Consider the following 17,624-nt stretch of genomic DNA (forward strand, 5'->3'; position numbering starts at 1 on the left):
GAAAAAGTCTCACTCCCTCACAGGGCCACACTCATTACGCACTTGCTTTGCAAGTTGCACAAGATTTTAGATTAGATTAGAATCATTAGACTGATCAAGTTTTTTATTCGTTGACATCAATCAAATTCAAATCAAATACTCCCCTGTTTCCATGGCACCACTTGGGAAGTGGAGAGTTGAGATAGACAAAAGAGATGACGATTGTTTTTAATCTTTATTTTTGGCAAGTGACATTAAAGAAATGGATGAGATAAGACAATTACTAAAGCGACCTAGGAAAACTGTGCTTTGTTTTCTTTGAGGGAACCTACCAAAGTATTTAAAATTTTTTTTTTTTACAGATATATTTTTTAGTGTGTCGGAAACATTGCTTAGTTTATCAAATTTAATAATATAATTGGTTGAAAACTTAAAAAAAGAAAAAAAAAAAAAAAAAAAACTCGAACCAATTGTATTATGACACTTTGTGTACCGGCCCGTATTCTTTGGCATATTGAAAATTTTCTCCTATTTATGACACATATGTCGCCATGTGTACTGTAAAATTTTTTAGTATGTTTATTTTTTGGGTAAATTACACTTTCATACCTTAGGTTTGGGATCTATTTCAATTCCTTACAACATTTTTAAAACATTTCACTTTCATACCTTAAGTACTATTTTATTTCAAAATAATACATCCGTTACATTTTCCATTCATTGATCCGTTAAATACTGACGTGGCTGCCAAATGTCTGCCACGTGGCAAATAAAATAAATTTTTTAATTTAAAAAATACCTTAATTTTCTTTTTTAAAAAAAAAATTGAAACCCACATCTGCAAGAAGAAGAAGAAGAAGAGGGATGAAGAAAAGAAAAAAAAAATAATAATTGTCCCTCCCCCCCCCCCCCCACAAGGCCCGGCGACCCTCCACCCGCCCCCCCCCCCCAGGGGTACCCTCCTCCCATCCCCTCCCCCCGACTAGCGAACCTCCTCCCGTCTCCCCCTCCCCCCGGCCCGGCGACCCTCCTCTCGTCCCCCCTCCCCCCATCCCGACCCAGCTCCCTTCCTCCCTCTTCTTCTTCTTCTTCTTCTTCTCATCGTACATCGTGCAGTCAAAAATCATTTTAAATATTTTTATTTAAAAATAAACATAAACAGTACTTAACAAAAACTGAACGCACAATAGACGATGAACGAACACGATTAACATATCCCCTATATCCTCACCAAAATAATCGAAAGAGGATCGTGTTGGTACATGAAAATAGAGGAAAAATGAAAATGAGATCACCATCTACTCTCCCCATGATCAATATAATTTTTAGTTTTCAAGTATTAAATTATGTATTACTAAGTCATATATTATTATGCTTCTAGATGTTCTAGTAAACTATATTGACCAAAAAAAAAAAGAACAACAACCAAATAAATCATCCGAGAAAACTTATATTAAAATTGTAGCTATAAGCTATCACCTCGAGTCGAAGCACTAAAAGAAAGGACCGGGTAACGCGGCGGCATAGGAACCACGGGACCCCTACTAGAAAAGGGAAAATGGAAGTGCGCTCATGCGCACTAGCCGATAAAGCCCTTTTCTCTTAGTGCAAACACTTAGTAAGCAAGCTACCTTCCTCTAACAAGTAAGCAAGTAAACTACCTTTTATAATAAGGAAAGCTTCATAGCTCCAAACTAGACAAGGCACTTTTATGCCTTTTTTTTAGACAAGAAAGATAAATATAAATAGTATAGGTCATGCGCTTTGTATCATCGCATATTCGAACAAAGACGTTTTAAAATTTGCAACTTGTGATAGCTGTTTTCTGGATCCAAAATAGAGTACTTGAGTTTTCCCAATAACTAAAAACTGTATCATGCCTGAATCTAACTGAGGTTCGCGATGGTGGGGGAACTGAATCGGAAAAAATAGGGCTTCTAGTTGTAACTTGTAAGATATCTAATGAAACCCATTTTGAGACCGCTAAACACATCATAGGTTGTTTGTTGTACTAATTCGAGATTTGGAAATGTCCAAGAAAGAGGGAAAAGGATTAGGAGAATGAATGAAGCCCTATCAATCCCTAATTAATTTATGTTTGGATTGCAAGTAAATGCACGAGCTTTGGTTGGGGTTTGAGTCAAGAGACACCATGAGAAAATTTAAAGTTAACTTTTTCTAAATGCATATCCTTTAAGGGAAAGTTTTCTTTTAAAACTATCAAACGTGTGTTCTCAAAACTCAAGCTGCCATAATTTGCTCAACTTATTGTTTTGGCAAAACAACTTGTGTTTTTTTATAAAAAATTAAGTTGCACCATCCCTAGAGCGAAACATGTTATTTTTCTATTAATTTGTAAAATTAAAATAATTAAACAATGTTTTTAGCAATAAGAGAAAAACAGTCCTATCAACTGAGCTTCCGCAATAAGAGACGAGCATCGACAACTCTGCCCAACCACCTCATAAACATCATCAACAAATTTCGCATCTCAAGAGTGTTTAAAATATCTACAAAATTGTCAATATTTTCGTTGAAATATCCAAAACATCAAAGATCGATATGGAGAGGGGGTTAAATGCAAACTTCACCAATGAATATCGATGATATATACTAATTCACTACATAAATTTTATTGTAACTCGTTGTAGATTTTGAACTTTTGAATTTTTTGTTGAGAAACTTTTCTCTAGTTTCTGTTGAAATGTCCCACATCGACCATATCAATGAGAAAATAAGAGTTTAAATATTCTAACCCCACTCCAACTAATACCGAGGCCTTTTGTGATAAAACTCCACACCCGACAGATTGTGCAGGTGGTAATTACCAAGTTGGGGACAATATTGGTGTTGTTAGAAGTGGGTCGTATGGGCCGTCTCTGATAATTCTACATGGTATCAGAGCCAGGGAACGACCCTACCGTACTGCCACGTGATAGGTGGGTCCCCTTGGCCTCACGCGATGATGTTGGGTCCCTTGGCTCCGCGTGTAGGGTGAGTCCCCTTGGCTCCACGTGGTTGTCGATATGTGGCTCTCCCATGTGAGACCCACTAATTGGGTCCCACGTGAGGGGGCGTGTTGAAATGTCTCACATCGACCATATCAATGAGAAAATAAGGGTTTAAATATCCTAACCCATTCCAAAATACCAAGGCCTTTTGTGATAAAACCCCACACTTGACGGATTGTGCAGGTGGTAATTACCAAGTTGGGGACAATATTGATGTTGTTGGAAGTGGGCCGCATGGCCCGCCTCTCTGATAATTCTACAGTTTCGACTAAATCTGAGTGAATTTATATATCCACCCCATTGCAAATTTCCATAATTTCCGTTGAAGGCAACTAATTTCGATATTGACATATTCATAAATTTGCACATCAATATTTCCACATATATCGATATTTTAAACACTGACTCACAATAATAAGAGAAACTTGTAGTAATAGTCCTGCAATTTTAACCCAATTGGAGCATTGGTCCCTCATCTAAAATTTGACTATTGGTCCCTTAACTCATCAAAACGTGCATCTATGGTTATTTTTGTCAACTCCGTCAAAACGAGTCATGGTGGAATGACTATTGCTAGAATTGTGTTAAAGTTATGGGGACATTCCTACAATTTTCTCATTTTGGTTTTCCATATTTGCGCTTTGAAGAAATATATTTTGACGGGAGTTCTTACGAAGTTGACAAAAATGATCATAGCTGCACCATTTGATAAGTTAGGGGACCAATGGTCACAAATTTTAGTCAATAGATCATTGCTCAAATTCAATTAAAACTAAAGGATCGTTGCAACAATTTCCTCGTAAAACAATGTTTCTTACGATTTTTGTCTCCATTATACTTTAGGTCACGCAATAATCGGAATTTAGTTCAAGAATCACGGAAACAGATCATCTCTGGATGTCTCCCACCAAAGCCCACCAATCAGTTAACCTAAGCCTTTGAAATTTGATCCAACGGCTAAAATTATTATAACTTTTAAATGAGGCCCCTATTTGAAGTCATTGGATCAAATTTCAAGGGCCCATATTAATTGATTGGTAGGCTTTGGTGGAAGACATCTGGAGATGATCTCTTTCCAAGAATCACAGTGTGAAACTAAATTGGACAAGGAACCGGATTCCCTCCGGACCCAAATAAACTGAGCCTCTTGAGTAAAGGATCCAGGGCGTTAAAATTTGATTCAACGACTACAAACAGAGGGCCCTTCTAAAAGATAATAATTATAGCTGTTAGATAAAATTTTAACGGTTGGGATCCTTTGATCTTTAGGTTCAATTTATTTAGGTCCAGAGGAGATCCGGTTCCATTGAACAAATCATGTTTGACAAGTCATCAATTTGTGATTAGACCAAGTTTGAATATATTATATTATTTAATGGGAAAGTTAGGTATGAGGACGAATATGTTATGCAAAAGCAAAAGGTCCATAAATCAACTAGTTAATGGATAACAAGTGGAATATTCATACATTACTCTAAAGTTGAAAACTCTTAAATTTTTCTCGAGTGTGTGACCCATTTCCCACTTTTCCTTTCAATAATTAAGGGGGAAAAAAAAACAACTTACTTGTACGCACATGTCAAATTGATTAAATTTACTTGGGTCGATGAGAGTCGTGTGCTTCATCTACACACTTGGGTTAGAATCTTTATTCTCCTGTTTATAGTTTATATTAAATTAAAATATTATTACTAAAAAAATACTAAGTGAGTTGAAAACCTAACCGGATGACTATAATGTCAGAATCAAAAAAAAAATTTCTAAAGAAATATATATATTTTTAAATTAGGAGGGAAAGACTTGAACTTAGTTGCAAAGGGTATAAATACGACTCTGATTTTCTGGTCCGTAAGGGGTAGATAACTATATATACGAGCTAACCATATTAATTTTGCATTGAATTCATTCACGATATTCGAACCTAACACTTTCCGTTTGCTATTAGAGACGAATATTATTAGACTACTAACCATCAACTTAAAAATTATTAACCACTTGAGCTACAAACCATTTTTATTATTAAATTGTTAGTTTACAAACCCAAAGATATGATGGAGTATACGAGAGATTTTTCAGTGTAGCTGGAACATGTGGTGGTACTGGTACTAGTACGCCACATGTCATTGTACACGCATTGATACATTACATGTGAAGTATCACCCGTGTTCCGAAAACACTGAAATGTTTCTTGGGGTATATGAGCTCGTTTGGATGTGTTTTGAAAATGATTGAAAGTGATGAAAACGTTTTTGAAACCAATCATTAGTAAAAATCTAAGTGGATCTTGAAAAAACACTTTAAGTGCTTCTTGTAAGAAGCACATATCTAGTGCTTCTTTAAAAAAAACACTTAAAGTGCTTTTAGAACTCAAAATCAATTTCACCAAAAACGCTTTTAGACATTTTAAAAGCATCCAAACGAGTACTATAATGGCATGGCTGATTATCATGCCAACCATGCCATAATACTGTGATAAGATTAAAGCAAACGGTAAAACTATCCCCTTTTTGTTTTCTCTGCTTTTAATTTTTAATAACTAGAAGAGAGCACACATTTTGTGTGTGAACAATTTCTCTTAATAAATGCATATTTTTTTTAATATTACATAATTACTGTTTTGTCTTCCTTATGTAAATATTATGTATCAAAAGTGAGGGTAAAATTGGAAAAAATAGGGATATGATTGTCATTTTGTCAAAAGGTATAAAATTACTATTTTACCCTCCCATTGTCAATAGTGTGTATCAAAAAGTGAGGGCAAAATAAGAAAAAAGGGGAAAAAAGTTGACAACTAGGGTTTTCTTACTATTATATCTATTAATTAATGAAACCCTCTTTGTCAACCAAAAGAGGGAAAAAAGACAACTTAACCTTCTATTACACAAAAAAAATGATGGGCAATAATTTAATTTCACATATCCAAATTTTACTGTTTTTTATTGAAGCCTCACCTACATATGATATTAAAATATCTTTAATATTTAAAATTAAAAAAAAAAAAAAACCAGAAACAAAAACCTCCCACTCTCCCCACGTTCTCTCTCTCTCCCTCTCTCCTTCTCATTTTCTAAAAAAATGTGTTCATACACACAAAGTGTGTAGACAAATGCTAGTAACTATTATAATAATATAGATTTAACTCAAAATTAATTAACTTATCCAAACAAGACTAACTTCTTGTTGTGGATTACCAAAAATTCAATTTAAATAGCACTTGAAAGTTAAAACCACCTCACAACCCAAAATCCAAACCCACCCCTCCCTCTCTCAATCATTCTCTGCTACCTTTTAGGTTTTTTGTGCTTTTTTCGTCCAATCATCATCGCTCTCTCCTTCTCTCTCTAAATAATTTCCAATTGGTTTTTAGAGAGAGAGAGTGGCAGCAGGAGTGGGGAAGGAAGAAAGACTGCTCCCGTCTCTGTGATCGTCTCTTCACTTCGAAGCTCTAGGGTTTGCCTTTGCCTCTGTTAGCTGTTGAGGTAATTTTTAATCCATATTTTGGTTGTAATTTTTTTTTTTCAGTATTTGGTAAGTTTGATCGAATGGGTTTTTTTCGACTTGCAAAAGTTGTGTATAATGTTGCTTCAATCATTTATTGGGTTCCTTTTAGAATATTGAGTATTGGGTTTTGCTGGAAATTGTATAAAATTTGACCAAATTGTACAAATTATCGAGCTTTTTGGGTATTTCGATGGCTACTGTGCTAATTTGTTCATACCTAAAAAGGAGCCAAGAGTTAACTGTGCTAATCAGTAATTCCCCACTCTGAGGACTTGAGAGCTTGGACTGATATGCATTTCTGAGAATTTTTTTAATTTTTTTTATAGAATATTTAAAGGCTGTTTGAAACTTTTAGTGTTATCTATAAAAGTATGGGTCTTTGATTCCATATAAATAACTGTTTATATTTGTGAATTCAAGACGGGAGCATTTATCTCTGGCTGTAAATTGTCCTACCTTAGAGAAATGGACACTTACCCTCTGTACAATATGCTGTTAATTCCTTTCGTAACTGGTTATTTGATGTATTTCTATGTCGAGACGCCTTTGATTTCTTGAATCGGGCAAACCAAGTACTTAGATGGAAGTTATTTTTTCTGGTGCCAATTCTCTTCACTTCGTTAGGGGGCATTTAAATTGGTAAACTACAGTTCGGTTTAAAAGGAAAGGGCTCCTGGATTTTTTAGGGATGGGATATTTGATTCTGTGCACCTATGTGTGGCCTTAAGAAATTTTCTGTTTTGCTTAAACTGTGAGAAAGATTTGAAAATTATGATTGACTTCCGATATGCTATATATATAACTCAGTGGTATTACTGTGAACATGATGATGAGTTTGGGGTTTGATTTTTATAAGATTAAAACAGAACGGTATTGTGTTTTCTTGAAACTCATTACTAGAGCACAAGTAAGGTTTGAGTTCCTTTACTCGCAATAATTTCATTGTGCACGCACTGGTTTTTCTCATTGGCCAATAGCATCAGTGTATTCCCAGCAATTATATATATATATATATATATATATATATATATATATATATATATATGTATATAGGGGTGTGATATCCACACACCCCATTTTATTTCTCACACACCTTTTTAATTTTCATATATATATGGGTGTAATATCCACACACCCCATTTTATTTCTCACACCTTTTTAATTTTCGGCCTTCGGATCTGATGAATTGAAGAAGATCAACGGACAGAAATTATCAAGGGGTGTGAGAAGTAAAATGGGGTGTGTGGATAGCACACCCCACATATATATATATATTATCTTACTCTTACTTTGTTACCATCACAGAAGTTTAACTCTTATGTATTGTTCATGGTAAACAGGAAAGGGATGCAATGAATCAATCTTTGAACTTTTCATCTTCTGGTAATATTCTTCAATCGTATATTGTGTATGTACTGATTATGTGCTATTTGTGATCTGATTGACATGTCTGTTATCTTGTCTTGTAGGCTCAACTGAGGTTCCAATGGTGGGCATTCCTAAAGAAGTGGGTAGAGGAGGATGGGGTATTTTATCTGGATCTGGTGCCTACAATGCCTCAAGTGATGCTACCCTCTTTTCGAGCTCACTACCTGTTCTTCCACATCCGAAGTGTATGTGTGAGCTATTGTATTAAGATTTTTAATGTCCAGATTTAGAAGGGAATGCCTCATTCTATTTTTGCATATGTGCAGTGAATGCGAATGGTACTGAACATGGCTATCAATCTATTTATGATCTTTCATCTGGCTTACAAAAACTCCACCAAACTTTGGAGGGTAATGATCCGCTTGAAGAAATTGAAACTCATGCAATTGGAAGCTCGCTTCCTGGCGATGAGGAGGAGCTATTAGCTGGCACAGCAGATGATCTTGACCTCAGCGGGTTGCCTGGTTCACTGGAAGACTTGGAAGATTATGATCTCTTTGGTAGTGGAGGCGGCATGGAATTGGAAACTGATGCACAGGAGAGCCTGAGAATAGGCATGTCAAAAGTAAGTATAGCTGACAGTTCTACTGGGAATGGGATGGCTCAATTTGCCCTTCCAAATGGTGTGGGAGCTGTTGCTGGAGAACATCCATATGGAGAGCATCCTTCCAGAACATTGTTTGTGCGAAATATCAATAGTAATGTCGAGGATTCAGAACTGAGAACACTTTTTGAGGTAGTTTAATCAAGGCAAAACTCCTTGTGTTCATGTTCATACCAGTAATACCCATATCCTTTGTTCGGTTTTCTAATCCCCTCTCGAGAAATTGTAATGGATTCTATTACTCACCCAATTGATTTTAGCATAAATCTTTCACTCTCTGAGCATAAGATACACTTACTGATTTTAAACTGTGAATAGGAGCAATGTATTAATTTGTTTTTGGATGATCTGAAGTACTGACGTTATCTGGCATGTTCTTTCCGTGCATAAAAGGAAACTAGTAACTATCACCTCATCTTTTTTTTCTTTTCATTTCTAATGATTTGGTTCCATTTCAGTTATTCTGCTAGATGACCATAGCCACCAGTTTTTATTTCTCATATTGATGTACAGGTTTTACTTATCATACATTTGTACACGTTTTGCCTCTTACTCATAGGGCATTGTGTATTTGAATCCCAGAACAGTTGTTTAAATAATAAAATCTGATGCATCATCTGACACCATACAGTTTGGAAGATCCAGCTCGTAATTTGTGTTTTCATTTCTCTATTTTGTAGCAATACGGGGATATTAGAACGCTGTACACTGCGTGTAAACATAGGGGCTTTGTGATGATATCTTATTATGATATTCGTGCTGCTCGAACTGCTATGCGCACATTACAAAACAAGCCACTGCGACGGAGGAAACTTGATATTCACTTCTCAATTCCAAAGGTCAAAACAACTTTCCGGTACTTAATTAGTTGTTCCTTGACATTCATTTGTATATGTGAAAATATATAAATTACAATATTTGCATTCTTTCTCATGCAACACCAGGATAATCCATCAGAGAAGGATATTAATCAAGGAACTTTGGTAGTTTTCAATTTGGATCCATCGGTTTCAAATGAAGACCTCCGTCAAATATTTGGGGGTTATGGCGAGGTCAAAGAGGTGATGATTGTATCTTGCTTCACCCCCTCTATTTCTTGCTTTGTGTTTATTTACTTTTGAAAGTATGAGGCGGTAAACTTTTGTTTCTGGTGTTCATTGTACAAAGCAGATAAGGGAAACACCACACAAGAGGCATCATAAATTTATTGAGTATTATGATGTTAGAGCTGCAGAAGCAGCCCTTAAGTCGTTAAATAGGAGTGACATAGCTGGTAAACGCATAAAGCTTGAACCCAGTCGACCTGGTGGAGCTCGTCGAAAGTGAGTTGACAATATAAATGTTTTGATTTCTTGCTTTGTGATTATTTATTGTGATCTTGTTTCTATTTGGTTTCTTGGGTTTTGGTTTGTTTAATTGTGTTTGAAGTTTGAACCAACTGTTGGTGTCTTTAATTGATTGTATCCTCTACCTTTTAGCTTGATGCTGCAACTGAATCAAGACCCTGAACAAGATGAATCTCAGAGTTTTCGACATCCAGTGGGTTCCCCGATAACCATCTCTCCACCAGGTAACTTCTCATTTGAGATAAATTTTATCACTTGTGAACATATAAGGCTTCAACAAGTAAATATTTTCTGTTATTGCATTTTTCTTACAAAATGAGGTCAATGCAAAAAATTCTTCATAGGTAACTGGGCTCAGTTTCACAACCCAATGGAACATAGTCCTGTACGGAGTATTAGTAAATCTCCTGGTTTCGGGACAATTAGTCCAACAAACAGCAACCATTTGTCTGGATTAGCGTCAATTCTGCATCCCCAGACATCAAACACTGTGAAGGTTGCACCCATTGGCAATAACCATGGAAGGGGGAGTCATGCTGATCATATATTTTCCAATACAAACTCATCCCACGGATCTGCATTTCAACAATCCCACTCATTTCCAGAGAACTCAACCCATTTCCAAGGATCCATGCCCTCGTTCAGTCCTTCAACCTCAAGTGGATCTCATGTGGAAACATTATCAGGCCCGCAATTCCTTTGGGGGAGTCCGACTCCTTACTCAGAAAACACCAACTCTTCAGCTTGGCATCACCAATCAGTGGGACATCAACTTACATCCAATGGGAAGGGGCATGCCTTTCCATTCTCAGGTCATAATGGCTCTTTGCTCAGCTCTTCCCATCATCATCATCATCATCATCATCATCATCATGTTGGATCTGCCCCATCTGGTGTTCATTTAGACAGCCGCTTTAATTACTTTCCAGAGTCACCAGAAACATCTTTTTTGGGTCCCGCTGCCTATGGAGGCATGAGTTTGCGCCCCAATCGTGGAAATTTTATGATTAACATGGGTGCTCGTGCTTCAAGAAATAGTGGCACATCCATACTGGGAAACATGTCTGAAAGTAGTTCGTCAAGCTTTAAAATGGTGGGCTCACCGAAGCTTAGCCCTGTGTTTTTAGGGAATGGCCCGTACGCAGGACTGCCACCTACAAGCATAGATGGTTTGATTGAGCGTGGGAGGAGCAGACGAATGGAGAATAATGGGACCCAGATTGATAGCAAGAAGCAGTTTCAGCTTGATTTGGATAAGATTGTCTCCGGGGAAGATACTCGAACAACATTAATGATTAAAAATATTCCAAACAAGTAAGACTGACTTCTACAATATTTCATGTGTTTATCATATTTGACTGCCATTATCATGATTTTCATGTTCTTGTTGTCTATTAGGTACACCTCGAAAATGTTACTTGCTGCAATAGATGAAAATCACAGGGGTACTTTTGATTTTCTCTATCTGCCAATTGATTTTAAGGTAACTTAAGAGTATGTTTTGATACTTTTTATGCGATAATATATTTTCATTTATTTTCTTCTACAATTCTCCCTTGATTGATATTTACTCTTTATGTGCAGAACAAATGCAATGTGGGCTATGCATTTATCAATATGCTGTCTCCTTCACACATCATCCCATTTTATGAGGTGCTTTTTCGTTTTCTTTTTGTTCTTTCGCCTCTTTGGATTTTATGTTCAATTCTTTGGGTTATTTCTACATCATTGTATTCATTGAACGGTATGCATACTGTCAATTTGAGCCTTCTTCTTGAGAAACTGAAATGGTACCGGCATGGTAGCAGGATGTGTTATTAATGTACACTTACTTCCATTTTTCTACAGGCATTTAATGGAAAGAAGTGGGAGAAGTTCAATAGTGAGAAAGTTGCCTCCTTGGCTTATGCTCGAATCCAGGGGAAGGTGGCTCTTGTAGCCCACTTTCAAAATTCAAGCCTAATGAATGAAGACAAACGTTGTCGTCCGATTCTCTTTCATTCTGAGGGTTCTGAGGCTGGTGATCAGGTAAAACAGTAAACACTACAGGAAAACAATGGCTTCATGAAACTTGTAGTGATTAATGTGCTCGCATTTTCTTTGATTCTTTGCTTCATAAAACTAGTTGAGTTGTTTTGATATTCCATACATTTGAAGACATTTGACACGACCCCTGTCCATTTTTTCTATATAGATCATCCAAGAGCATCTTCCTTCCAACAATTTGGACATCCAGGTCGGTCAGGAAAAGGAGTTGGACTCTGATTCATCAGGAAGCCCAGAGCATGGCTTTGACGAGAAGCCAGATAAGAGTTAACAGTGTATCAAAGTAGATGCTACTGCTGAATTTGGTGGTGGCCGTGGCTTCCAACCATCATACACTATCAAGTATATATATGTAGGAGTCGGAGAAGTATGGGATGCAGAGTTTCTTTTGTAGCTCCTTTTAGTAGTATCTTCTAGAGGGTTTGACTGGAAACACTCGGCAGCATTTTGTTTTTCTGCAGTTAACGGTCAGATGAGAGAACGATGGTGCATGTCAACGAATCCAATTCTCCCTGCTGACAGCGTTTGCCGCCGGTTGTGCAGGTTTCTGAATTTTGGGCTCATTTTTGTTGTGCGACTTTGGGGTGTGGATAAGTTAGTCTGCAAATATGATGTGCATATAGGTATCATAGTACAAGTGTTTTGAGGGAGGGGTGGTTATTTGACTTGGGGTACAAAATTGTATGGTGGGGGAAAAACCTGCTGCTTTTTGGCGTTATTAATTTGTTGCAGTTCTTGAAATGGAAAATTCAAATGTTCATTTGAGATTGTGATATTTCTGAGCTTCAAATTAATCATCGAAATGTTATCAAATGTGTAGCTGAATATTGATACGGGAAGTGATTTTCACGCACCTTTTGTTTCGTATGCGCATCTTTGCATATTTTTAACCTTCAGATTGAACAAATCGGAGATGAATCTTCAGACAAAAATAATCAGAGGTGTCTGCAAATCATTTTTCCAGACGGACTAGGGTCAATTTTAGCGATCAGAGCAGTGTGCCCGACTTCTTATACCCAAGTTCGAATCTCCTACTCCAACCAATATATGATCATCTGAAGATTTGCATTTACACAATATACACAATTGATACATGCTATTTATTTATTTTAACTCCACATGTGTAAGTTTATCTTACATTGCCGGTCTCAAGCCCGGATAAAGGAGGAGGGGGAAGGCATCAGGTAGTCGACAGCCGGCATTCCTATCTTACGTCGAATCCTTATGATATTTATTTATTTATTTTGTTCTAAACAAGGTAAAATACAATGCTAAACAGATGGAGGCTCAATAAACACAGACGCTCTCATGAAATTCAAGTCGTTGTGCTCTCATGAGACACACACAGCCTCTGCCTTTCTTTCTTGTGTTTAAGTTCAATGTTGACGAGGAAGTAACACTTATCGTGCTCTCTAACATACTGCACCTGACCATTCATTCTATTCAGAATTTTTCGTGACAGATTTAGCCCGAGACCTTCTTGTGTCGTCCATCTGTTTCCTCCCTCGAACATATCCTGTACAAGCGCTGTTGGAAGGCCCTGGCCGGGGTGTGTCATTCTACACGCACGAGAAGATGAAAAATAGGGTTCAGGGTTTAAGGCTTCAGCTATAAACTTTGTCGAGGACAGGTAGAACTGATGCTAAATTTAGTATCTGTGCGTAGTAAAACATAGAACGTTACCTGAACTGGAGGCGGACGTAATTGTTGCCGTCCTGTATCAACTTTAAACCAGGTGAAATTTTAATTTCGACCCAGCCATTCGAGGAAGGTGCGTGATTCACTACATTGAGCAAGAAATCTGACAAAACCAGCTGAAGCCGGATTTGATCGCCATGTAAAGATAGTGACTTAATTTCTTCTGGAATCTCATGAAAGAGCTGCAGATTCTTTTCCCTCAGCGAGAGCATTGATTGGCTAATAATGACGTCCACTACGCTTCCCAACATAAATTCTTCCATGTTCAGCTTCACGCTACTGCATTAACCCGGAGAAGATGTGAGGCGTTGTCACACAGGCTCATCAGTGCACTAAAATAGAAACGAAACTATAGAAATAAAGTTACAACAGTTAACTTACGCATATCATGAACCAACTGCGAATACTCACCCTTCGGCTATGCTCTTCACATCTATATCGTCGATGATTGTCATGATTTGTCTTTCACACGCATTGCTAGTGTCGAGGAATTGCTTCTGATATTCTGAAATAGTTGTACTTTCAAGGAGTCTGTGGGTAAACTGAATACCATTTAAGGCGTTTTTCATCTCTTGTCGCATGTATGTTAATTCCTTAAGTTTCGAAAAGCATTCTCCATCCTCTTGTATGCGTCCTTCCAAGGCCGACTGCAAGTCAGGCAAAAAAATTTGCAGGAAACAGAAACAACCAATTATATTCCCACCTGCATCAGTCCTCCTGTTAGCTGTTAAGAGCGCCTCAACGAACTTCCCCTTTCTATCAAAAAACCCGAACGGAAACTTCTCAATCTCTTTACCACTGATTCCTTGGTACAACATAATCATAAATTTAGTCAGTATATCTTGACCTCTCAGTCGACAAAGACCTCCAAAGATTTCCCCAGGAAGCGTTTTACCAATAACGTTATCTCTTGTCCAACCAGTAAGCTTTTCCATGGCTGAATTCCATTCAGAGCAGCAGGCATTCTCGTCAGATGCAAATATCGGTGGAATCAACGGGTTAAGACTTTGTATGATTGCTTTGTAATCCCCTTGCAAGCGGATGAATTTTTCCATAACAACCTTTTCACAAGTAATATCCTGACCCACAAAGCATACACCGACAACATTCTTTGCAGGACTCCTACTTGTGCAAGTGCTGGCGACAATATAGACAACTGAGTTATGCTGTGAAAGCCCGAAATTTCTCAGTTTTAGCTCAATGTTCTTGTCCTCCTCACCTGGATAGCATAGAAGTTAACAACGGTCATATTGTTTGGGAAAATTATTGAGAGGCATACGAGAGGACACAAACTAAGCATGCAAATTTCGAAAGTAAATTCCATTTGATTGAGATTCAAATCCTCACAGATAGTAATTTATAACTGCAATCAAAGATTTACCTTGTAAGGCTCTGCGTAAAAGATTTTCAACAGCTTCACGCGAGTCCTCATAAACAATCTCATTAACTAGGGACTTCCCCATCGCTTCGCTATCTTGTAATCCTGTCAACTCAGCTATTTTTGCGTTCCATCCATTGATGAAACCATCCGAATCAACCCCGAAAATTGGAACAGAAGCTGTCTCAATCAACTTAACCATTTCAAATGCCACGGAACTGAGTTCATCTATCCCCTGCAACTGCATCTCAGCATCACTCTGTTGCACTGCCTTCGAACCAGTTTCCACGATATCCTGAAACGAGTCTCTCATGATGAGCTGCAAAGAGTGGATGGCATTAATCTCAGAGATCTCCCAAGGCAAACTTCTAGTTTTTACTATCTCAAGAAAAGCTTTAAACGATGATCTCGGGTGCATCCTTTCACCGTCATCCTTGTCCCCTGGGTGATGCTTAGCTCCTCCCCATTTAACTTCCTCTGCCGTGTGGGACCTGAACCAAAACAAGAAATCTTTTGAACTGACCCTTGCGGTAGCCATACCACAAACTGCATTGCCCAGTAAAGGTGCACCGGGGTAACCAGCTTCCGCCAAACTATCGGTACTCAGACCGGTGGAATCCCCATGACTGTTTAGCAGCCACTCTGCTATATCTTTAACCTGTGATTCAGTTGGAGTTACACCCATCAACCAGCATGTCCCACCATAGTACAATGCAGCCCCATCACACTTGACGAGATTCATTATACTCGGAGATTGGGTCACAATACCGGATGGGGAATCACGGAGGAGCATGTCACAAAGCAAGGTTTGTGTTCTGAGAATCTTTTTCTCAGCCAACTGCGTTGCTAATTGAAGCTCCATGTAGATTTGCACGCCAAATGCCTGCATAAGAAACTCGCAAGCGTAGCGAAGAGGAAAAGGGACATAGCGGGGGGAAGCATGGTGGCACACCACCAACCCCCAAAGCTTCGTTGAATCATTACCATTGATAATAACCGCCATCACCAACGAGGCAATCGAGCCCATGTTCGCCATGTACTGTCTGTGGCAGCCATGTGGAGACCGGAGAGTTGAATTGACCAAGCACAGAGGTTGCTTCAGTTCTTCACTTTCAATGACTTTAACTGGATTCGCATTGCAATCGCAGATCATACGCACGCGATTCTGCTTGAACAAGAAACGGGCAGCTTGAGGGATATCCGTGGCAGGGTAATGTAAACCCAAATAAGACTCCAAATCTGACCTCCTAATTTCAGACACAACCTCACCGTGATCATCGTCATGGAACTTATAAACCATAACTCTGTCATATCCAGTAAGTTTCCGAACATCTTCTACAACTGTGTCACACAACACACCAATGTCCCCTCCAGGGAGAGACTGAAGCCTAGAAATTGCGCGAACCGCGAGCTTCTGTGACTGTACGGCCCCTGCAAGTGACAATGCAGGATCACCAGACCTAGCAGGCTCCAAATCAACCATAATCCCCACATCAATTCTATGCAAAATAGCATAAAATGGCTTCTGGGTACTCCTGGAATACACCCAAATCGGGTTTAACAGCGAAATCTCCCTCGAAGCAGCAGCTTTCGTCAATGAAGCCGCGGAAGGAGGAGTAAACAGAGTTCTACAATCCACCCCAATCAAACCCTTTAACTCATTTGACTCGAAAACACTATCCAATTTATCCAAACCCAGCAATTCATAGCAATTCTCACTGAAACCGAGAATTCGAAAAGTGGGTTCTTCAATTGCAAGCATACAGCCAAAGGATTGGACGAGAGAACCCCTTTGGATTCTCGATAAGTAAGCACTGATTTGCTCCTCGGGGACAGAATCCGGAGGAAAAAGCACTGACCTTGTGTAGTTGAAGGACTTACCGGAGACTGCAGACTGCTCGTACTCGGCCAAGAGGTTGGCGTCCTCTCTGTAGTGAGCGACTGACTTGTCGGGTCTGGCAGCAGCGGGGGTAGGTTTCATGTTGCTTGTGGGGGAGGAGGAGGAGAATGCGGCGGCGCGTGTTCCGTCACTGCTTTTTTCAAGCTCCATTTGGAGTGCTTTTGGGAAGGAGGAGAAGTGCTTTCAGTGGGAAGTGCTTTTTCATGTGGGGGTTGGAAATCGAAAAGCAGGATAGTATGAGTAGCATGGCTAGTTCTGTACTTGGTGCTTCGGTAGTTGATGTTGGTTGGTGATGCTTCTGCTTGGACCTTCCTCACGTCCCTTCATCGTTTTCGCGGTTTAGAATTTATCTCCTCCATAAGCTTAAGCGTGTCTGATCATCTTATGTTATTTGGCTCAACAGTCCACTTCTCTGTCGTCCTCGCTCTCTCTCTCTCTCTCTCTCTCTCTCTCTACAGTTTGTGTTCCTGCATTTTCTGCCATGCAAATTACACGACGCGTCACCTCAGTATCAAGGGCGCTTTAACGCAATAAATAAAAAACTAAAAAGAAGAGAGAGAAAAAAAACTACAAAAAGTGTGGGAGTTGGAAAATTCAGTTTTCTTTGACTACCGGTAACCGTCTAAAGTCGTTCTTTACTAAACGAGAAAGGGTAATAACAGGGAGTTTAAAATTGTATATTAAATTTTATAAATTAAATGATATTAAATTGATGATTAGATTATATTTAAGT

General features: G+C 38.5%; 2 protein-coding genes across 3 annotated transcripts; one reads left to right on the top strand and one right to left on the bottom strand.

Moving 5' to 3' along the window:
* The first annotated feature begins 6,174 nt into the window (after positions 1–6,174).
* LOC137723678 (protein MEI2-like 5) lies at positions 6,175–12,728 on the top strand. Its single transcript, XM_068462878.2, has 13 exons — positions 6,175–6,469; positions 7,832–7,874; positions 7,961–8,104; positions 8,186–8,655; positions 9,204–9,362; positions 9,468–9,584; positions 9,694–9,845; positions 10,002–10,093; positions 10,214–11,183; positions 11,268–11,352; positions 11,454–11,522; positions 11,718–11,897; positions 12,064–12,728. The coding sequence occupies exons 2-13, from the start codon at positions 7,844–7,846 to the stop codon at positions 12,184–12,186; spliced, it is 2,592 nt and encodes an 863-aa protein (XP_068318979.2). The 5' UTR covers positions 6,175–6,469; positions 7,832–7,843; the 3' UTR covers positions 12,187–12,728.
* A 255-nt stretch (positions 12,729–12,983) lies between these two features.
* On the bottom strand, positions 12,984–17,410 carry LOC137723667 (phytochrome E). Of its 2 annotated transcripts, none has more exons than XR_015962296.1 (4): positions 14,995–17,398; positions 13,995–14,832; positions 13,599–13,892; positions 12,984–13,474 (listed from the first exon to the last, which is right to left on the bottom strand). XR_015962296.1 is itself a non-coding variant. In XM_068462869.2 (4 exons), the coding sequence occupies exons 1-4, from the start codon at positions 17,039–17,041 to the stop codon at positions 13,231–13,233; spliced, it is 3,393 nt and encodes a 1,130-aa protein (XP_068318970.2). In that variant the 5' UTR covers positions 17,042–17,410; the 3' UTR covers positions 12,984–13,230. The 2 variants fall into 2 exon arrangements, 1 of the variants encoding a protein (XP_068318970.2); XM_068462869.2 differs by having other exon boundaries at positions 14,025–14,832; positions 14,995–17,410.
* Between the last annotated feature and the right edge of the window lie 214 nt (positions 17,411–17,624).

The sequence above is a fragment of the Pyrus communis genome, chromosome 5, assembly GCF_041283825.1.
Source record: "Pyrus communis isolate YQ-2024b chromosome 5, ASM4128382v1, whole genome shotgun sequence".
Classification (NCBI taxonomy): domain Eukaryota; kingdom Viridiplantae; phylum Streptophyta; class Magnoliopsida; order Rosales; family Rosaceae; genus Pyrus; species Pyrus communis.